At 42.5% G+C, this 24,437-nt stretch overlaps 1 protein-coding gene across 5 annotated transcripts in view; it reads left to right on the top strand.

The window, feature by feature from the left end:
- PRMT8 (protein arginine methyltransferase 8) overlaps nt 1-24,437 on the top strand; it is a 144,355-nt gene that overhangs the window by 47,221 nt on the left and 72,697 nt on the right. For all 5 annotated transcript variants that reach the window (XM_056517261.1, XM_056517259.1, XM_056517260.1 and 2 more), the window contains exon 2: nt 23,205-23,399. In XM_056517261.1, the coding sequence (XP_056373236.1) occupies nt 23,205-23,399 (195 nt within the window). The remainder of the gene's footprint in view (nt 1-23,204; nt 23,400-24,437) is intronic.

Here is a 24,437-nt window from a genome sequence, read left to right as displayed (position 1 = left end):
AATATTCACGAATTCGAATATGGCCTATGCCGCTCAACACTAAGCTTGATTGCCAACATGCTACTCTTTTTGCATGGTACAAGATACTACCAGGATAGTGTACCATGCGAATGTACTTGCAGGAGTCGGGTACTCTGAAAGAGTACTGGTGCCAGAAAGTTATACTAATTTGTAAATGACTTCTATTTAAAAATCTTAATCCTTCCAGTACTTATCAGCTGCTGTATGCTCCAGAGGAAGTTGTGTAGTTCTTTCCAGTCTGGCCACGGTGCTCTCTGCTGCCACCTCTGTCCATGTCAGGAACTGTCTGGTACAGTAGCAAATCCCCAAAGCAAACCTCTCCTGCTCTGGACAGTTTCTAAAACGGACAGAGGTGGCAGCAGAGGGTACTGGAAAGAACTACACAACTTCCTCTGGAGCGTACAGCAGTACTGGAAGGATTACGATTTTTCAATAGATGTAATCTACAAATATAATATAGAAATAGAGTCCCAGTCCTCAAATACCCCAACCAAACATGGATGTACAATTAATATTTTGGTAAAAAAAATTGATTTTATTAAAAGTTAAAAGCTGAATCATATACAAATGTGTAACTAATCACAGGGCCCATATGATACACAAATATACTAATGTGAACAATAACCTGCAAAGGAAAAGAAACAGAATAATGTCCCAAAAAGTCCTGTTATAATAAAAAATCCTATGATGGTGTAATAGTCATGAATACTAGTATGCGAAAAGTCGCGTATGCGAAAATTAACATATGTGAAAATTAGCATATACAAAATTAGTATACGCGAAAAATCGCATATGCGAAAATTAGCATATGCTGTTTCGCATACGCGAATTTTCGCACGCCAGTCTCACACAGTAGTATTAGAGCCTTCTTTACACCACACAAGCTGGAAGCAGAGAGGGATGATCACTGTGATGTGTACTGTGAAGAGAAAAAAAAAAAAAACGAATATTCGTAATTACGAATATATAGCGCTATATTCGCGAAATTCGCGAATTCGTGAATATGCGATATTCGCGAATAATATTCGAATTGCGAATATTCGTGAGCAACACTAATCACAAAGCAATGTGGTAGCGGGGTGTGTGATGAGGGCAGATGTTGTTACCCCAGGGGCAGATGGCATTAAACCCTTGTATTCGTGACGCCAGGGCGTAGTTTAGCCTATAACCACTCGAAGGTATACCGCTGGATCCTGGGCGAGGCACGGGGGCAATAAAGACTCCGACGCCAAGTTACGGACAACGGTAGCTTTACTGAGGGTAGAGAGTTGGTAAAGTCTATACAGTTCAGCCAGGGTCCAAGGAGGTGACCAGTGACTCAGAGACCTTAAGGGCTTGCTGACTGGATAATTGAATGAAGACCACGCTGACTTGACACATGACAGGGACTGACTTGACTTGACTCATAAAGCTGGGACTTTATCTTACTTGACTTGATGGTGGCTGCAGGACTGGACTTTGAGGTCTCCAACACTCTGGACACACAGACTAGACAAGACTGCACTGGACCTCAGCAGAAGAGCAGAGATCAAAGATAGTGTTGAGCGGCATAGGCCATATTCGAATTTGCGAATATATGGACGAATATTCGTCATATATTCGCGAATATTCGCATATTCGTTATATTCTTGTTTTATTTTCGCATATGCGAACATTCGCTTATGCGAAAATTAACATATGTGAATATTAGCATATGCAAAATTTAGCATACGCGATAATTCGCATATGCGAAAATAGCATATGCTAATTTTCGTATATGCGAATTTTCGCGCGCCAGTCTCACACAGTAGTATTACAGCCTTCTTTACACCACACATGCTGGAAGCAGAGAGGGATGATCACTGTGATGTGTACTGTGAAGAAAAAAATAAAACGAATATTCGTAATTACGAATATATAGCGCTATATTCGCGAAATTCGCGAATATGCGATATTCGCAAATAATATTCGAATTGCGAATATTCGCGAGCAACACTAATCAAAGAGAGAGAAGCTCCACCCAGGGCTTATATGGGGGAGACTAGCAGGGAGCCCATAGGTCACTCTTGGGGTCACCTGGTCACTGGTACCTCCTGGGTAACAATCACATGACATAACTCTTAAAGATACAAGACATTTTATAATACAATACACTGCAGAACAGATGTACAGGGGTGTAAAAAGGTACAAGGGGCCCTGCGGACACTGAAGGAGGCTGCCTGACAGGACAGCAAGGGTACGGGACAACATCTCCTGTACTGGGCCACCACAGCAAGATCACCAAATTAGATACATAAAGATGGTACTGTGTACCGCTCACGGACTTCAGGTGCAGATCTATGTTAATGGTACATTGTGTCGCTCCTCAGATACAGATCCTGATCGTCAGCTCCGCTGATATTACCCAGTGAGCTGCAATGGCTCCCAGCACTGCGTGCAAACGTGCCCAATCGAGCCCCAGTGCGGACAACGTCTGGTCTCACTGGTTGGTCTCTCAGCACAGAGCCGAGAGAACGACCGGTGAGACCAGATGTTGTCCGCACTGGGGCTCGATTGGGGCCTTTAGCATTTCTGGTATTAAAAATGGTCCGACTTATAACACATGTGGAGTTTTTTTTTTTTTTATATATAATAATAACTAACCAGAATGTTTAAAAATAACAGGAAAAAAAACACACTAGGTCAATATAATTTTCTGAAAAAGTCTCCTAGGCCAAATAAATCAATTTCAGAGCAATCGCTCCTTTTCCTCTCATTGTTCCTTTCTAAATGTTAGCAGCTGTGATAATCAATTGTCCATCAATAAAATTCCACATACGTCTCACATAGGGCTCTCAGGCAGCACCAATCGATTCCCCAATAATAGATTTCAGCTGCTAGCAATGCAATAGTCTAACAAATACATCACCCAAGATTACACAGGCCCCATAAAGGTATACAGTAGTAGAGGAGAAATCTAATCTTGTGCTATATATGTGGGATAAAAGCACTTTGTGCTCTATGCTGCTCGCCGTCAGTTTTTCCTTTATAGCACACCCGATGGTACGGCATGGTACTGCAAGTAAAATATAACAATAGATTTCAAGGTGGTCTGCTGCCATTTTTCTGCACCCCAGTTCCTAAGTTTTCATGCGTTGTTGAGTCAATTGGACTTATGGCCATCTCTGGTCAGACATCTTCAAACAGTAAATGGGTATACCTGGGTCCCTTTGGTTTTTGATTTCAAAGAGAGGTAAACATGATGCGTTTTTGATCTGCTGCACTACGTTTCCTTGGCTGACCACTATGTCTACGGTCCTTAATCGTTTTTTTATGCTTCTTCAAAAGAGCTTGAACAGCACATCTCGAAACCCAATCTTCTTTGCCAGGGATAGACCTTGCTGATGCAGTATAATTCCCTTGTGTCTTGTTACTGTGCTCAGTCTTGCCATGGTGTATAACCTGTGACATGACACTGTCTTCCACAACCTCACCTTCGCAGCAGAGTTTGGCTGTTCCTCACCCAGTTTTAAGGGGGTACTGCGCCCAGGACATCTTATCCCCTATCTAAAGTAAGATGTCTGATCGCGGGGGTCCCACCGCTGGGACCTCCGTAATCTCTGCACCAGCATTCTAAATAGTATGCTGGAGACGTCACTCCATGCCACACCCCCCTCCATTCATGTCTGGCCGTCATGCCCCCTCCCATAGACATGAATGGAAGGTGCGTGGCGTGGCGTGACCTGACGTCTACGTCCACAGAAACCCAGCGTTCTAAACATACTATTTAGAATTCTGGGTGCGGCATGGGTGCTGCACAGAGATTGAATAAGATGTTTCTGGGCGGAGTACCCCTTGAAGCTTCCTACACTGATATTTCTGTATCAATTAATGACCATGTTTTAACTTATATATGAAAGTAATTATCATTATCACCTGTTTGGTATAATTGGTTAATAATACACCTGATTATATTCCTGAAATATACCTGTCTTTATGTAAGTTTACCTAGAAGGATTCCGATGCCATTTTGAAGTGCGGTAACACAAATAGTGATTTGATTTACATTTATCTTCTGTTCATTTACTTTACAATTTGTTGACTGATAAAATAAACTATTTACACTTCCATTTTTGAAAGTATTTCTACTTTTTCAGAATTATTCTTTTCTACAATTACCTAAAGCGTTTGCCCAGTACTGTTTATCATTTACACTATCTAAAATAGTATAAAGCTTCAAACCAATTGGTTTGGGCAATGTCATTCTTCTTAAAGGGGTCATCCCCCATAATGTGACTTTAGTACGTACCTGCCATGCTTAAGAAGGATCTGTGCCTTGGGGCTAAATGGTTGTGTTGTGAGTCCACCCTAACGCTGCTGCTTTCTTTTTAACATTGCTATTTCCTGTTAGAGTTCCCTCTCTCCAACTACAAGTCCCAGGATTCCTTCTTTGTAAGTGTGAGTTCACTTTTCTCCCTCCCACACATCAGCCACACCACCAATTGCAGCACAGCTAAGCTCCCTTCCATGCTGTGCTTGAAACAACAATTCCCTTCAGCCCATTGGATGAATGATCGCCCTCCCACACAGTGGTCACTACACCCATTGAATTGCAGAGAAGCTCCCTTTTAACACCTGACTAGTGATGTAATGTCTCAGGCCGCATTGCAACCTGGGAAAATCCTGAGACAACACTCTTTTTGCATGCTGCTAAAAATGAACATCGGGGCCAAGATCACATAAGAATTGCGAGACCACCATCAAACACAGGTACAGACACTAACTTTACAGCCCCTCTAGCACAGTCAAATAAAAAAAAAAAATCCCAGAATACCCCTTTAAAGAATTCTAACTACCCCCTCATCCACCACGAACAAATATAACACCCAGTAGAAGCTATTCATACTTATAGAATTACAGTACGTGTTATTCCTTGCTGGCACCTACCTCTATAGTTAGTAACGTGAATACAGTTGCACTTATAATTTCCTTACATTATTTTAAACTATGAACATAAAATCCATTAGTTCTAACGTATTGTCAAGGAGCGGCGGGATCTCTGCAGCCTACTCCATGGACAGCTTGTCTGAGAGCTGCCATATACCCAGGAAGGGAGGGATATACTATATACTTAAGAGAATGAAGTCAGAGCGGCTATTAACATGTGCTGTATGCTTATTGCCAGAACACGGGGTTCACGCACCAATTCCCCTATATATAAATTATACCTGTTGTGTCTCACCCAGAAAGCCTTGAGGTCTGTAATATTCATTCTAATTCGGAAATTGTAAACAAATGAATGAAAATGATTTTCTTGGGGGAGGGATAGTAATAGAAAATGTAAAAGAAATGGCTACAAACAGCAAGTTAGATACTGCTGTATACTCAGGGGTGATGCTACAGATAGCAAAATGTAACATATAAGTACTGCTGTATACTCCATGTTAGTACTATGTGATGAATAGGCACTGCTGTATACTCCATGAGTAATGTTAGGGTTAGTATGATGTGATGTATAGGCACTGCTGTATACTCCATGAGTAATGTTATTGTCAGTACTATGTGATGTATAGTCACTGCTGTATACTCCATGAGTAATGTTATTGTTAGTACTATGTGATGTATAGGCACTGCTGTATACTCCATGAGTAATGTTATTGTTAGTACTATGGGATGTATAGGCACTGCTGTATATTCCATGGATAATGTTATTGTTAGTGCAATATGATGTATAGGCACTGCTGTATACTCCATGGATAATGTTATTGTTAGTACTATGTGATGTATAGGCACTGCTGTATACTCCATGGGTAATGTTATTGTTAGTACTATGTGATGTATAGGCACTGCTGTATACTCCATGGGTAATGTTATTGTTAGTACTATGTGATGTATAGGCACTGCTGTATACTCCATGGGTAATGTTATTGTTTGTACTATGTGATGTATAGGCACTGCTGTATACTCCATGGGTAATGTTATTGTTAGTACTATGTGATGTATAGGCACTGCTGTATACTCCATGGGTAATGTTATTGTTTGTACTACTTGATGTATAGGCACTGCTGTATACTCCATGGGTAACGTTATTGTTAGTATTATGTGATGTATAGGCACTGCTGTATACTCCATGGGTAATGTTATTGTTAGTACTATGTGATGTATAGGCACTGCTGTATACTCCATGGGTAATGTTATTGTTAGTACTATGTGATGTATAGGCACTGCTGTATACTCCATGGGTAATGTTATTGTTTGTACTATTTGATGTATAGGCACTGCTGTATACTCCATGGGTAACGTTATTGTTAGTACTATGTGATGTATAGGCACTGCTGTATACTCCATGGGTAATGTTATTGTTTGTACTATTTGATGTATAGGCACTGCTGTATACTCCATGGGTAATGTTATTGTTAGTACTATTTGATGTATAGGCACTGCTGTATACTCCATGGGTAATGTTAATACTTTGTAATGTATAGGCACTACTGTATACTGCATGAGTAATGTTATTGTTAGTACTTTGTAATGTAAAGGCACTGCTGTATACTCCATGGGTAATGTTGTAGTAAGCACTATGAAATGTATAGGCACTTCTGTATACTATATAGGTAATGTTATTGTTAGTACTATGTGATGTATAGGCACTGCTGTATACTCCATGGGTAATGTTGTAGTAAGCACTATGAAATGTATAGGCACTTCTGTATACTATATAGGTAATGTTATTGTTAGTACTATGTGATGTATAGGCACTGCTGTATACTCCATGAGTAATGTTAGTGTTAGTACTATGTGATGTAAAGGCACTGCTGTATACTCCATGGATAATGTTATTGTTAGTACTATGTGATGTATAGGCACTGCTGTATATACATCACTGCTGTATACTCAAGTTTTACTCCAGCTTTTGCAAAACTACAACTCCCGTTGGTTGTCCGGACATGCTGGAAGTTGTAGTTTCATTACTAAGCAAATATACCTGGGACTTGTGTACTATAAAGAAGAAAATCCGGCGGACCTCCCTCTAAGTGTGGTGAGTCCAAAGTACATCTCTGAAGGTATTATATAATACAAGAAGCTTTTATATAACATCCCGCTGACGTGGTATAAGCATTACATTACACCGGCGCGATCATTTGCATATTTACTGAATCATTAATGACCCTAGAGTGGGACGTGCGCCATTAAATCCAAATACCTTCTCTCTGCCCAATGCAAAGTGTTAGATGAGATGTATAAAGCAAATAAAAAATAAAATATTTACCAATGGAAAATTTTATTTTCTTCAGTATTTTTCATGGGAATTGTGAGAAATATGTACATATTAGTCAAAGAGAATTGCAAAATATAACAACCAGCAGCGAGGGGCCTGGAGATAATATTGGTGATATTGTTTTCTAGGATGAACACAATTTTCTTAAGACTTAAAGAGGATCTCTGCAGCCTTGTTATTAAGATGTCTATGAGCGGCAACAATAAATTCAGGCCAATGCTTGTACCTTGTTCTACCCGTCTCTAGTACTTCTGGGACAGGTCAAACACTGTAAGCCAATGGGAAGCCTTAAAGGGGTTATCCAGGAAAAAACTTTTTTCTTTATATATATATCAACTGGCTCCAGAAAGTTAAACAGATTTGTAAATTACTTCTATTAAAAAATCTTAATCCTTTCAGTACTTATGAGCTTCTGAAGTTAAGGTTGTTCTTTTCTGTCTAAGTGCTCTCTGATGACACCTGTCTCGGGAAACGCCCAGTTTAGAAGCAAATCCCCATAGCAAACCTCTTCTAAACTGGGCGTTTCCCGAGACAGGTGTCATCAGAGAGCACTTAGACAGAAAAAGAACAACCTTAACTTCAGAAGCTCATAAGTACTGAAAGGATTAAGATTTTTTAATAGAAGTAATTTACAAATCTGTTTAAATTTCTGGAGCCAGTTGACATATATAAAAAAAGTTTTTCCCTGGAATACCCCTCATGTCCTACCAGTCTCTGGTTCCTCTGGGGCAGAACAAACCCTCTAAGCCAATGGGAAGCCTTAATGTCCTACCACTTTCTCTGGGGCAGGCCAAACCCTCTAAGCCAATGAGAAGCCTTAAAGGGGTACTCCGCTCCCCAGCGTTCGGAACCCTGTGACATCACACCCTGCCCCCTCAATGTAGGTCTATGGGAAGGGTGCATGATGGCCGTAATGCCCCCTCCAATAGACTTGCATTGAGAGGGCGGTGCGTGACATAACGTGGGCGGGCGTAATGTCACGAGAGGGAAGGGCGACCACGGAAGCCCGCACCCAGCGTTCGGAACTAAATGTCCCAGATGCTGGGGAGCTGAGTACCCCTTTAATGTCCTATTCAACCCAGATCATAGACATAGATGTAAATGAGAATGTTCAGGGACACCAGTAAACTTGTGACATGAGTTGGTTCAAATTAACTAAGGTAATAAGGGGATATGCTATCCCTTTATGATCGGTGGGAGTCCTACCTTCAGAGCTGCTGCTCCCTTACTCGTTGTTTCTCTTTGTTCACCTAGGAAACTGCAGTTTGGCCCCATACACCATCACCATGACCTCTTCATTCTCATGACAAGTGGGGGTCCCAGAGGTCAGACCCCACTGACCATACAGCGATGGCATATCGATTAGATAAGTCATCATTTTGAAAGATGAGAAGACTCCTTCAAAGTGTATTTAAAAGTTAAAGGGGTTATCCACCATAAGGTGATTTTAGTACGTACCTGGTAGACAGTATTGGACATGCTTAGAAAGGATCTGCGCTTGTCTTGGGACTAAATGGCTATGTTGTGAGATTACCATAACACTGTGGCTAGCTTTTTGTGAACTGGTATTTCCTTTTTGAGCTTTCTTTTTTGCCTACAAATCCCAAAAATCCATTACCTCCCTCCCACACATCAGCCACCCCACCCATTGAAACATCAATGAGATGCTTCCATTCAAAAGACCTAGGGTTTTCAATCACGGTAGCACAGATGTTGCATTAGTTGTAGATTGATCTCTCTCCCACCAAGCGATCGCTCCACCCATTGAAGCAGACTGGCTCCCTGTCATCAGCTGACTAGTGAGTCAGGTCTCGGCCGCATTGCAACCTGGGAAAAATCTGAGACAACAGTCATTTTCTATGCTGTTAAAAATAAATATTGGGGTGAAAATTAAATAAGAATTGTGAGAAAACTGTTACACACACAGGTACAGACACTATATTATGAACTACACTAACTTTACAGCCCCTGTAGCATATTCATATAAAAAAAAAAAATCCTGGAATACCCCTTTAACTTGAAGGCAACTATAAGTAGCACTAAGCAACCCACCGAACCCAGGAGAAAACCTCCCATAACTATATGTAGGTCAAATTCTATGGGGGTTATTTATCATTGTGTTCTATTGCTTTTTTTTTTTGTCTACATTTGCAAATTTTTTGCGCTAATTGTGTTTTTTCATTTTTTTTTTTTTTTTTAGCTGTTTCTTTTCAAAGTTCTAAAATCCATAATTTTGACCTTTTGGTGTTGCTAGACAATTTTTTTAAGTGACGGATGCAGTGGTTACGAATTTATTATCTGTGTGGGTTTTTTTTTTTTGCGCAAGTAAAAAAAAAAAAAATCAAATATAGACCACCTCCTGACCTGGTCTAAAAAAAGATTACTACTCCTGTCTGTTTGCCAAAAAAAAAAAAAAAATTATCAGCCAGAGCAAAAGAGAGGAATGGTAAAGACGTAAGAAACAATAAGATTGTTAGCAATGGCCAACATCTCACAATTTCATGTGCCCAAGTTTAAAAAAATATCCGACAAAGTGATGATAACAAAATAAAAAAATAAAAAAAAAGGTGAAAGGTAAAAAAACAAAAAAATACCTATTCAACTAAAACCTCCGTCTCTCGAACACTAAAGTTTTATTTATTTTTTCTGGCCTGCGGCAAGGTAAACCATTACTCAAATGTGAGGGATACTCTCCTTACAGACCTTCTTTTAGACATTAATTTGCCTTAAAATTAAAACTAAAACAAATAAAGCCAAACGCACAGACAAACAAGCTCCTCAGAAGCCGGGTAGACATGATCTGAAAGCGGCGATAGAAAATGATCTGGGTGCAGATCTGCGCCAACTTGATCATGGTCTCTGTGACAATGTGATAAATTTGGAGCAGCACAACCAAAAAAAATGCATCTAGACAAACAACAAAAATGATCTCGCCAAGACCATTATTGATAAATAACCCCTATGTATTTGCATTCCTGTCTGAAAAATACTTCTGTACGCGTCCTCTTAGCAGTTCTACCTTGATGCCTGCCCGCTGAGATTTTCCATTAGTCTTTATAAAAATGATATCCGTTCCTTTGCTTATGCTGTTAAGAAAACAAAATTATATAGCAAAAAGCCGAAGATGTTTGTCCGTTCTCTGCTTGGAACAATATCACTGGTTGTTTCCATCAAATTGCTTGGTCATTTCTGTAATATTATGATAGAGTAATTGGTAGTCTAGACGAAATGGCTTTGGTTGCTTAAATGAAGTACCTACATGTACAGTGACATCTGCAAAATAGCTCTCCTCCAGAAGGAAGAACACTGTCTAGGATCACCTATATGTATGTAAGTACCCTGTTTATCAGTACTCCAACCATCATAAAAAAACCTTAAAGGGGTACTCCGGTGCTCCAGCTTTCTGAACATTTTGTTCAGTTTGATCGGTTCGGTTCGAATTAATTCTCAACAAATCTCTATTAAAATAGGCTATTTCTGGCCTACAGAGAGCCTCAATAGGGGTGTAGAACACTTTGCCTTGCCATAACACGCATAGGGTGTATGCTGGGTTAGTGAAATAATACTGTTATTCAGTATGACATGGAGGTTAGAGGCGTCGCTATTAGAATCACTGTCGCAGAGCAGCACAATGACAGAGCCTGGAGGTGGCATCAGTATGAGGAAACCATATAGTGGCTGAATGACACAGTGTGGAGGTGGAGGCTGAAGCATGAGGAGACATATAGTGGCTGAATGACACAGTGTGGAGGCAGCACGAGGAGACCATATAGTGGCTGATTGATACAGTGTGGAGGTGGAGGCTGCACGAGGAGACCATATAGTGGCGGAATGACCCAGCCTGGAGGTGGCAACAGCCTGACAAGACCATAGGGCCTCACAATTGAAAACATTGAAGATATTTTTTTAACATTTAAATTGAAGATTTCAAATACATGAACCTAGAAAGTTTTATTTAATGTGCCAGCAGCATGAGGAGACCACATAGCGGTACAGTGACAGAGCCTGGAGGTGGCGTAAGCATTGAGGAGACCATATAGTGGCTGAATGACACAGCCTGGAGTTGGCGGCAGCAACAGGAGACTATATAGTGGCTGAATGACACAGCCTGGGGGTGGCGGAATCATGAGGAGACCATATAGGGGCTGAATGGCATAGCCTGGATTTGGCAGCAGCAAGAGGAGACCATGTAGTGGCTGAATGGCACAGCCTGGAGTTGGCGGCAGCAAGAGGAGACCATATAGTGGCTGAATGGCACAGCTTGGAGTTGGCAGCAGCAAGAGGAGACCATTTCATGGCTGAATGACACAGCCTGGAGTTGGCAGCAGCATGTGGAGACCATATAGTGGCTGAATGACACAGCCTGGAGTTGGCGGCAGCATGTGGAGACCATATAGTGGCTGAATGACACAGCCTGGAATTGGCGGCAGCATGTGGAAAGCAGAGGGGGCACGCATATAGCTTTTGACAAAGAGTTCTGATGTTGTTGTCATAAAGTGATTACTGCAGATCCACTGAGGACAGTATAAGCCAGCTGGCTATAATTGTTGTATACCATCAACAACATCAGGACCTGATTTTAAGTTACAAATCTCCAGATATGTTTTATATTAATATTAATAAAAGTGAAGTTTTAGGGGTGGGATTTATTAGGGTTTTTTTTTAGCCCGGGCTAAGGCCTGTGGGTTTGGTTGATTTGGAGAACATATAGTGGCGGAATGACACAGCCTGGAGTTGGCGGCAGCATGAGGAGACCATATAGTGGCTGAATGACACAGCCTGGAGGTGGCGGAAGCATGAGGAGACCATATAGTGGCAGAATGAGACAGCCTGGAGGTGGCAGCAGCATGAGGATAACATATGGTGGCAGAATGAGACAGCCTGGAGGTGGCAGCAGCATGAGGATAACATATGGTGGCAGAATGAGACAGCCTGGAGGTGGCAGCAGCATGAGGAGAACATATGGTGGCAGTATGAGACAGCATGGAGCTGGCAGCAGAATGAGAACATATGGTGACAGAATGAGACAGCCTGGAGCTGGAACCTTTTGGCTGGCCTTTCACAGTAACTAGGCCCTTAGGACTATAAGAGCAACAAAATGGTTCACCACTTAGATGTACGTACGTGGTATGCACTTATGAGGGGAGTACAATGTGCTCCAGTACACTTAAAACAGTATTTGTCTACAATACCAGCAGGTGTGTACTTTTGGCTGGCCTTTCACAGTAGCTAGGCTCTTAAGACTTTAACAGGAACAAAATGGTACACCACATATGTATGCACAGGTTACACTTAATAGAGGACAATATGTTCTGCTACTCAACCAGTATTAGGCACTAATAGCAGGTGACTGTGGCTTTTAGTGCTCTGCTCACCCTAACTGGCTGGCTACTATTAGCTTTTCAGTTGTTGTACACACCAGTGCTGCAGCATACAGTCACTGTGTACTACACCCAAAATTGCGCTTTCTCTCTCAATCTCTCTTCCTTCCCTATCGGTGCTTATAGGCTGGATTTGGGCTTGAGATAAATCGCTGCTGTAAGAAAGCTTTTCTGTGCAACACACACTGCTCTCTGTCCCTCTCTCTCTGCAATAGAACGCTGATGTGAGTGGCCGCAAGATGGCTGTTGGTTATATAGGGCTGTGACATCACAGGGGTGGCTGTCTGCTGATAGGCTGCATGCTGCATGTGATTCAGGGTCATCCCGCCTACCCTTGTTCAAGCCTTCCCAGGATTCCTTGCCCCATGTCCCGACATGTGGAGCCGCCATCTTGCCCTGGAGCCTGGACCGCACTAAATGGAGTTTATTGAAGCGATTCGTGCGATCGAATCATGGCGATATTCGCATTAGTTGCGAATAAAATTTTTTCTGAAATTCGTAAGGAATTCAGATTTGTCAGATTCGATTCGCTCATCCCTAATCATAAGCACCGGCCTGACATGTTTCGGTCACGTGGACCATAGTCATAAATTTCAATGATCTATGAGATCCAAAAAAGGCTCCAATATTATTTACTGTGTGAGTCGGTTTGGAGTGAATATTTTGTATATGCGAATATGCAAATATTCGCGAATATCAGCACTTCCAGAGGACACTGATCCCTCCCTTCTTTTAGCTTGTGGGCCAATGAGAAGGATGCAAATACAGTTGTCAGAGATTAGCAACATCCCTAGCAACCAATAGGAAAGTTGCCCACCCCTTCACTATTCAATCGCGCATGCGCACTATACAGATTTCACTGCGATATTTGCATGGAAAAAAAATGTGAACGAACATAGTGAATATGTGAATTTCGCGAACATAGGTTGAATATTTGTCCATATATTTGCAAAATATCGCAAATTCGAATATGGCTCCTCCCGCTCATCACTACAAAACACGTCAGATCCGGTGCTTATGATACCTCTAGTTGTTGGATATATGGATTTTATGCTACAATAAAGTCATCCATGTATGGTTATATCCAGCCAACTACAAAGAAAGCACTGGAAGCCCCCACCCATAGCTAGTACACAGGGTATTTTGCATTTATTTAGCTATAGCTGGGACCATGAATAGTGGATAGGTGACTTTTTCGTCATTGACTGAAGAAAATGGTAACATCTGTTAGTGCAGAGAAATATAATTGAATTTCATTCATTATTTTGCCATGTTTGTAGTCATTTTTTGACCATCATAAAAATCCACCTAATGCAGTGTTTACCAACCAGGGTGCCTCCAGCTGTTTCTAAACTACAACTTTCAGCATGCCCGGACAGCCAAAGGCAACAGCAGGAGGCACCGTGGTTGGGAAACACAGTATACGGGGATCTATTGCTAGCATAGACATTATGAGATGATATCACTCCTCTTATTCTACGTTTTGTACGTGTATAGTTTAATGTATGCATTGTATAGGGTAGGGCTTTCCAAACTGGGTGCCGGGACACATTAGTTTGTTGGCATCAGTCTCCAGGTGTGTTGTAGAACCATCCTGCCCCAAAGCAGCAACAACCGCCGCTGGTCACTGTTATTTAGTGGGCAAGGCCCATACTGATGATCTTGAAATTTCAGCCGATTCTGCATCCTTTTTTGATCAGTAAACTGCAGTGGCTGCTGGGACTGACCATCCCTGACCTCGCATTGAGGAGCCGCACAGAAGGACATCACTTTTCAGACCCGTCGAGACTCTGCTTGGGCATGCCAGAGAGACAAAGGCCAGTTGGGAATGCAATGGTCCAGCAGGGGATAAAGGAGGGTAATGATGTAGCACTGGGGAAAAATGAAGGGGGAGGAAATATCCCTAACCCCCTCCCTGCCTTTAATTTTTTTTTTTTACATATTAAAAATGCTTTTTTGTCTGCCTGGTAGTGTGCTCACTACCAGGCAGACTTCCCCAGCAGGCACCACGTCACTGATGCCTGCTGGGGCCGAAACTTCCGCCCGTAGTTCACCTATACAGGGTGCCTCTAGCTGTTTCCCCACTGCAACTCCCAGCTTGCCCTGACATCTATTGGCTGTCTGGGCATTCTGGGAGTTGTAGTGGGGAAACAACTGGAGGCGCCCTGTATAGGTGAACACCGGAGCACATACCGCTCTCCGCCGCGCAGCCCGCAATGCCGCCCCACCCCAGCCCCGTCGTGCCGCTCAACTCACTCCCCCTCCCCCTTAGTTCACCCAGAGTACCCCCTCCCCGCCGCGCAGCCCGTAACCCCCCGGCCCAGCCGCTCCGCTCAACTCACTCCCCCTCAGTTCACCTATTCAGTGTCTCTACAGCTGTTTCCCCACTACAACTCCCAGGGCATGCTGGGAGTTGTAGTGGGGAAACTGGAAGCATACTGTATAGGTGAACAGTATACATAATACTTGAACATATACATGATACATGTATACATGTATACATAATACAGTGAACATAATACTTTACCTTGTCCCCGAGCCTGCACGCGTCCTCTTCCTTCAGAGTGCTCACTCCCGTCTGTCTGATTGACAGGCGGGAGCGAGCACAGCAGTGATTGAATTTCGACTCGTTGCCAGGCTTCAACGTGTCGGAATTCATTAGTGACATCACTGCTGAATGCATTCGGCCACTAGGAGGGCGACCCCTAGTGGCCGAATTTAAAAGTGATTTTAAACTGTTTTAAAATCAGTTTTTTAAATTAAACTATATTAGAGATATGTTGTAGTACTTGTACTACAACATATCATTTTTTTATTTTCATGACAGTGCCCATTTAAGGGGGAAGAAATGAAGTGGCACAGGGAGGATCAAGGGGGAATCAAATGGCATCGGGGGTGATAAAGGAGGGTAATAAAATGGCACGGAGGCGATCAAGGAGGGGAATGATGTGGCACGGGGGGATAAAGAGGGGTAATGAAATGGCACAGGGGATGATGAAGAGGGGGATGAAATGGCACAGGGAGGATCAAGAGGGGAATTATATGGAACGCGGGTTTTCGGGGGATTGAGGGGGGGAGGATGTGGAAAAGGAGGGGAACAAAGGGGATGATGTGGAACAAGGGGGGTTTAAGGGGGGAGGAATGAAGTAGAACAAGGCGGGTCAAGAGGGGGAATGAAGTGGCATAAGGGGGATCAAAGTGAGGATGAAATGGCACAGGGTGGTAGCAGCCACATTTGTAATGCTGATACTGATATCAAGGGGAGAATTAAATGGCACAGGGGGACCTAGGGGGTGGGGATGAAATTGCACAGTGGAGACCAAGGGAGGGAAGAATAAATTGGTACAACGGGGGATCAAGGGGTTGATGTAAAGGTTCTGGGGGTAGCAACCACATTTGTAACAGTAATACTGGATTCTGGTATCACGTGCCATAGGACACGCAACGTGATATGTGCAGTTGGTTGTATTGGCGAGAGGTCTGTCACCAAACTATGTACAGTCATGGCCGTAAATGTTTGCACCCCTGAAATATTTCTAGAAAATGAAGTACTTCTCACAGAAAAGGATTGCAGTAATACATGTTTTGCTATACACATGTTTATTCTCTTTGTGTGTATTGGAACTAAACCAAAAAGGGGAGGAAAAAAAGCAAATTGGACATAATGTCACACCAAACTCCAAAAATGGTCTGGACAAAATTATTGGCACCCTTAACTTAATATTTGGTTGCACACCCATTGAAAAAAATAACTGAAATCAGTCGCTTCCTATAACCATCAATAAGCTTCTTACACCTCTCAGCCGGAATGTTGGATCACTCTTCCTTTACAAACTGCTTCAGGTCTCCTATTGGAGGGGTGCCTTTTCCCAAAAGCAATTTTAAGATCTCTCCACAGGTGTTCAATGGGATTTAGATCTGGACTCATTGCTGTCACTTCAGAACTCTCCAGCGCTTTGTTGCCATCCATTTCTGGGGGCTTTTTGACATAAGTTTTGGGTCATTGTCCTGCTGGAAGACCCAAGATCCCAGATGCAAACCCAGCTTTCTGACACTGAGCTGTACAGTGCGACCCAAAATCCTTTGGTAATCCTCAGATTTCATGATGCCTTGTACACATTCAAGGCACCCAGTGCCAGAGGCAGCAAAACAACCCCAAAACATCATTGACCCTCCACCATATTTCACTGTAGGTACTGTGTTCTTTTCTTTGTAGGCCTCGTTCTGTTTTCGGTAAAAAGTAGAATGATGTGCTTTACCAAAAAGCTCTATTTTCGTCTCATAGAGACGTTTTCCCGGAAGGATTTTAGCTTACTCAAGTTCATTTTGGCAAATGTAGTCTTGCTTTTTTATGTCTCTGTGTCAGCAGTGGGGTCCTCCTGGGTCTCCTGCCATAGCGTTTCATTTCATTTAAATGTTGACGGATAGTTCGCGCTGTCACTGATGCTCCCTGAGCCTGTAGGACAGCTTGAATATCTTTGGAACTTGTTTGGGGCTGCTTATCCACCATCCGGACTATCCTGTGTTGACACCTTTCATCAATTTTTCTCTTCCATCCATGCCCAGGGAGATTAGCTACAGTGCCATGGGTTGAAAACTTCTTGATAATGTTGCGTACTGTGGACAAAGACAAATCTAGATCTCTGGAGATGGACTTGTAACCTTGAGATTGTTGATATTTTCCCAAAATTTTGGTTCTCAAGTCCTCAGACAGTTCTCTTCTCCTCTTTCTGTTTTCCATGCTTAGTGTGGCACACACAGAGACACAATGCAAAGTCTAAGTGAACTTCTCTCCTTTTTATCTGCTTTCAGGTGTGATGTTTATATTGCCCACACCTGTTACTTGCCCCAGGTGAGTGTAAAGGAGCATCACATGCTTGAAACAATCCTATTTTTCCACAATTTTGAAAGGATGCCAATAATTTTGTCCAGACCATTTTTGGAGTTTGGTGACATTATGTCCAATTTGTTTTTTTCCCTCCCTTTTTTGGTTTAGTTCCAATACACACAAAGGGAATAAACATGTGTATAGCAAAACATGTGTTACTGCAATCCTTTTCTGTGAGAAATACTTCATGTTCTTGCAACATTTACGGCCATTACTGTATGTCTAATAATGGCGTCACCCACATGAAAAGTTTGGAAAGATCTGGCCTATGGAAAGTAAAAATGTATTTTAAGATAATAAAGATAATAACTTTTATTTATTTATTTACTTATTTTTGCTTAGAAAAAGGCAGGAGCAATAAGCAGAATATTCATTATATAGAGGATAAGATAATACGTGGCAGAAAAAGTTGGTGTTTATGTTACTTTGTGGTTGATTTATGATTTATAACAACATCAGCTCTTTGTACCATAGGGGAATATATTCTAAGAATGCAGAAATAACTGGGGAATATTTTGGGTGTAATTTCCAAATGATTCCTCTCCCCTTAATTCCTTTCTTTCCAATAAATTACATTACTTTTTTCTATTTCAGAGCTCAGACAGAAATTGATTTATTGCTATCTCTGCAAACCATATAGGGAATAGAGAGCGCCTGAACTTTCACCTAGTCTTTGGCTAATATCTTATTATTTGCCTTGGGATTGATCATTTGTCTGCATTTGGCCACATATAAAAATAAATCATTCCTACATAGACCAACCTGATTGGCTGGGAATCTCCGATAAACACATCTCACCTTATTACTAGACCTCAGATCCTATCAGCAGTATCAGGTGGTTGTATAATGAGCCGCTTTATCTTCCATCTGATGGCAAATTACTCTTAATTAAATGTAATGACTAATTATAGTGTAGGATCCGCCGAGCATAGCAAGAAAATAAAGTGTTACTTTGGTATTAGTATCAGTATTGTTTCTTTAAAGGGGTTTAAAGACCACTGCACTCCAGAAAACATTGCCTTCTCTTCACCTGCTTACCAGTTTGGTTGTGACAGTGTCTGGTACTGCTGCAATGACCCCTCCAAATGAGGTTGTCCAGCCAAAGAAACAACGTAGAAAAAGTATAAGAAGCAACTTACTAATATAATGCTGTTAGCCAAACAGCACAGATCTTTCATATCAGCTCTGCCATCTTCTTTGTAAACTGTGATGTCACATCACAGACTCTGAATGCAGAGTTCCTGGCTCTCCTCTCCCCTCCTCTCCTGTCAGCACGGGTTGGGACCCGTGATGTAAAGGGGTAGCTGATATTACTGCTGATTAGATAATGCAGCAGAAAGCCATTCTGAGTCACAGTAGTTTCGGTCAGAACAGGCTTACTGCTGTGATGTCACGTCACAGACTCTGAATGCAGAGCTCCTGGCTCTCCTCTCCCCTCTTCTCCTGTCAGCACAGGTTGAGACCCGTGATTTAAAGGGGTAGCTGATATTACTGATGATTAGATAATGTAGCAGAAAGCCATTCTAAGTCACTGTAGTTTCGGTCAGAACAGGCTTACTGCTGTGATGTCACGTCACAGACTCTGAATGCAGAGCTCCTGGCTCTCCTCTCCCCTCCTCTCCTGTCAGCACGGGTTGGGACCCGTGATGTAAAGGGGTAGCTGATATTACTGCTGATTAGATAATGCAGCAGAAAGCCATTCTGAGTCACAGTAGTTTCGGTCAGAACAGGCTTACTGCTGTGATGTCACGTCACAGACTCTGAATGCAGAGCTCCTGGCTCTCCTCTCCCCTCCTCTCCTGTCAGCATGGGTTGAGACCCATGGTGTAAAGGGGTAGCTGATATTACTGCTGATTAGATAATGCAGCAGAAAGCCATTCTAAGTCACAGTAGTTTCAGTCAGAACAGGCTTACTGCTGCCTTATCTAAAAACACATAAATTTACTGAGCAGTTATACCTGCTCCCCCTCTTCTCACCACTGGTCTTGTCCTGTGCTGAAGGGGGGGGAGCCTTTGACCAGATGTCATAGCTTACAAGGGAGAAAGCACAGCAAATACGGAAGATTTATGTACTTTGGCTAATAACATGATATTAGTGAGTTGCTCTATTATACTGTTTGACACCATACACAGATAGTTTTTTTCACTGGACACAACCACTTTAAGAAATATTATTGTGTCAGAAAACCTCTGTAGGTGTCTACTATTGAATGTTATATCACAGTTAAGGCTATGCTCACATTGCAATATTGGTTTTAAGTTATCATATACTTTTTTTGGGGGGGGGAGGGGGGAGGGATCTATACAGGGCATAGTTTGATTATTGCTATTGAGTCTTTTCTTATTGCAGCTAGCAGTATAATGTATGCTCCAATGCAACTCCATGACACTTGCAGACACCTGGACTCAATGAGGTAGTGGTGACAGGACCTGGTAAAGGTCAGCTGGGGTCAGGAGACATGGCCCACATCAATATGTCAACCACTTATCGTGTAAGATATACTCCTTTTTAGGAAGACTAAATCCCCTAATGCATCATCTATGCATTGTGGTAAAGTAAAAAAAAAAAAAAAAGGGACCCCCGCGATCAGACATCTTACCCCCTATCCTTTGGATAGGGGAAAAGATGTGAAGGGGCAGAGTAACCCTTTAAAGAGTCCATCAGAAGTATGGCACTTGGTCTATAGTGGATCAGCAATAAATAAAGGTACAGTATTGTTATGAGTGGAATCTTGTCAAGGGGTCTACAAAAGTTGAGGTGCAGTATCCCGAAAATTTCCCACCCGATACTTGGATAAAGACCACCCCTGCTTAGGCTATAAAGAACAAATCACCGGTGGGAAGACGCCAATGAATGATGTCTCCAGTCTCAGCCCACCCTCCAAAGTGTTGACTATGGTAATGTCTAAGATGGGCGCAAACTTCTTCTACCTTCTTATTGCCACTACGGGGAATTAGAAGTCCATGACGTTGGCTTTTAGCCACCAGCATAATCGTAGAGAAGAGAAAAAGTCAGGAATTAGAATATCTGCTCAGTTCTGGCATTATTTGTGGAGATGTTCCCATCGGAGTGTCACTTCAATGGTCTTTAGTAACCAGCATTCTTCATCGAGTCGGCCGGTTTGCCCACTTGCCTCCAGTTACATTTGAATTTCCGTAATACGTGCTGTTATTTATTAGACTGTACAAGGTGGTCAAGGGTTGACCATTATAGGTATACAGTGAGAGATCCCTAGATGATTTATGGGCCCCGTCACTTTAAGAAACCAACCGTATAATTGATTCTTCCAGGATTGTGTATACAGTATATTGCTTTTGTGAGAAACATTGGAATTCAGCTGCGAAAATGCATCAGGGTCGAGGCAGGTTATTTTTAGAAGGTCTGGAAAATGCTTTGAATTTATATACATTGCAGCCTCGACACCTGAAACAATCCGCTTCTCACACTTTAATGAATTAACACCGCTAGATCCTGACAAGTTATCGGAGCTCAGAATTTCGCCATCGTTCACTTTTCCCTTTACTTTGTTGTGGCTGAATTTTAAGGCAGATTTTCTGGAGATTTTCTATGCGCTGTCCAAATGCTATTATACTATTCCCCTTGCAGAGTCTATTTTTAGTGCACTCTTTTAGGCTGTTTTGTCTTTATTCTCTTTGATCTTCCTTCTTTCTCATGTCAACTTGTCATTGTGATTATTTTCCTGTTGAATAAGAGTTCATTGGGTGTAAATGGAAAACTACCCTTTTTAGTGAAATAGTGGTTCAAGAAAGCTGCGGGGGGAAGGGATATTGAGAATTGGGTAAAGTACTGAATATTTTAATATTCCTGCAGTGAGCAACCTGAAATGTGCGGGTGGTGACACTAGGGCCAGCTGGGATTTGTAGTACTTGACGTAACCTGGAAGAGTATTTCGGTGACTTTTTGGCTGAGGGACATTTTACTGATTACCACAGCAGTATAATGATGGGGTGCCCTGATGTGTATGGTGTCTGGTAGATAGGAAATGGGGTGTCCATTGGGTTCAAGGCGCAATGATGTAGCCAGACAGATGTTTAACGAAACATTAGAACAGCTCTTTACTTATTACTAATTATTTACAGGCTTTGGTGAGAACAGTCTACAGGAAAGCAATGTTCAATAGTAAAAAAAGAAAAAGAGGGGAACAAAGGGGGCGCTATCTAAGTGCCGTAAATGATGGTAAATCTGGTATATAAAGAAAGATGCGAGTGCATATATTGGATGCTGAGCAAAAGTGTGATTGGCACACTCACCTTATTGTGTTGCGCTAGCTCAGGCACAACACTAGTGTTCGCTTTGTGAGTGCATTCACTCTATAAGCTCCTCTGGGCTGCCGAGCATCTGTCCCGATGTCCCGTGGTATCGGTCTGGTCAGTGGTAGTGTAAGTGCTGGAGAACCTCTGCAAGGTGCTAGTCCAGCCCTGGTAAAGATGATGCTTCTCTGGGGCACCTCAGGATATAAAGGTACTCAAACGCGTTTTGCAAGGGGTCCCTTGCTTCATCAGGTCATCCATCCTTGCGAAACGAGTCGTCTAAATAAAGCCTTTTAAATTATCATCTGCTCCTGCATCATCCTTCCTTAACCCAGGCTTGGGTTGGAGGTTTGAGTACCTGCAGAGAAGCATCATCTTTACCAGGGCTGGACTAGCACCTTGCAGAGGTTCTCCAGCACTACAGGACTGCAATGGTGCATGTAAGCACTAGCAGTAGTACAGGCAGGTGTTTGGGTGGGCAGTGGATATTAGGAAACTCCTTTAGGCTTTGTTAGAAAAATCATTCTGAAATACCCCGCTAAGGGGATCATTAAAGGGGTACTTCACTGCTCAGCGTTTGGAACAAACTGTTCCGAACGTTGGAGCCGGCGCTGTGAGCTCGTAACATCATAGCCCCACCCCCTCATTATATCCCGCCCCCTCAATGCAAGTCTATGGGAGGGGGCGTCAAGCCCCCTCCCATAGACTTGCATTGAGGGGGCAGGGCATGACATCATGAGTGGGCGTGGTTATGACATCATGAGCTCCTGTCGCCGGCTCCAGCGTTCAGAACAGTTTGTTCCAAACGATGAGCAGCAGAGTACCCCTTTAAGTGACTGGCTACCTGTGGGTTTAGTATTGTGTAGTAAAGTAGTACTACAAAGGTTAAGCTCCATTTCTGAAGGGAGGACTGAATAGAGATGTGACATTAGGTCCTGCCCGAGGCCCCAGCAGGTACCAGGAGAAACGGAGAGGCCCTTGTAAAGCTTATTCTCTCTGATTGGGCAATCACTCCCATTCAGAGGCAGCAGGATATATTGGCTACCAGTGGGTAAAGTTTTGGGTAGTTATGTTGAGTTGCATTTTGCTATTGCAAGATACAAGTCTGAATGAAGATGTGACACTAGGCCCGGCCTGAGGCCCTAGCAGATACAACGAGAAGCAAAAGGCCTATCCTATCTGACTGGACAATCGTTCCCTCTCAGAGGCAGCAGGATATATCAGTCCTTCTTGAAGGTGGTAGAGTAACTTGCATCCCTTTAGTAAAGACTAAAAAGATCAGGAGTAGACTCTTTACAGTTGTCCATGAGTTAACCCCATGCGCTCCACAATAAGGTTTCTCTATAACTAGCAATGATGAGCTTTGGCAAGACTAACTACTTCTATCATTGCCTCTTTCTTGTAGGTCTGTGGTGGACCTTCCCAACCTGTTCAGCCAGTGGTACTTCCGAAGCCTGTACAGCTTGTTCAACATGTGATACACACCCCTATTCAACCTAGCTGCCCCGGGAGGGGCAAAATGGCCAAATTGCTAAATCCAGAAGAGATGACCTCAAGAGATTACTACTTTGATTCCTACGCTCACTTTGGAATTCATGAGGTAAGATGGTTTAATTGTTTCGAAACTGTCCTTCAACCCACCGGATTAAAAATGTATCTACATACCCTGGCCAAGGCAGAGAGGCAGTTCACATCTAGGACCTGGAGATGGTGCCTGACATGCATGCCCTCATACAAGACTACAATGGGTTGTCTGACCATTAACACATATATTCCCTATCCACAGAGTCGAGGATAAGTGTACGATTGCAGGAAGTTGGACCCCTAACCCCCCCCCCCCCCCCCCATGATCTCAAGGACAGAGCCCTAAGTCTCTAATCAGAATGGACATGTGCAACGCCACTCCAGTTGTTGGCTATGAGAGCTGCCAAGGATAGTCAAGTAAACTTCCCCTCCACTTCATTCTAACTTGAGACTTGAAACCCATTTTCCAGATTGAAAAGGGTCCCACCCCCACCCCTCCCCAATAACCGTACAATTATCCCTTTACTTTGGATTGATGATAAATGTCAATTACCAGACAACCCATTTAAATTGGCTGTACATGATTAGAAAAAATATGAAATAATACAGTGCCACCTGCCTGTACAGGTTATTGGTGGTACTGCAGCTCTGCCCAATTTATTTTATTTCCCAAATAAGAACACGAAAAAGTGTCATGTTTCCGACAAAAGGGGCATGCCCCCAACATATTTACTAAGGTTTCCACAAAAAATGTGGTGGATTTGAGCTCTGGAAAACCCAATGGTATAGAACTGTTGTAAAAAAAAAAAAAATACATTTCCCCAGGACTGGCATATGGCAAATGTGGTGCCAATATTTAAAAAGGGGTCTAAAGGTGACCCCGGGAATTATAGGCCTGTTAGTTTAACCTCCGTTGTATGTAAATTGTTTGAGGGTTTTCTAAGAGATGCTATTTTGGAGTATCTTGATAAAAATAAATGTATGACCCCCATATCAGCATGGCTTTATGAGGGATCGGTCCTGTCAAACTAACCTGATCATCTTTTATGAGGAGGTGAGCTCCCGACTGGACCAGGGGGAATCGCTGGATGTCGTATATTTGGATTTTTCCAAA

Source organism: Hyla sarda, chromosome 4, assembly GCF_029499605.1.
Source record: "Hyla sarda isolate aHylSar1 chromosome 4, aHylSar1.hap1, whole genome shotgun sequence".
Taxonomy (NCBI): domain Eukaryota; kingdom Metazoa; phylum Chordata; class Amphibia; order Anura; family Hylidae; genus Hyla; species Hyla sarda.
Note: the sequence above shows the minus strand (reverse complement) of the source record. Positions and strands in the feature narration are given on the sequence as shown.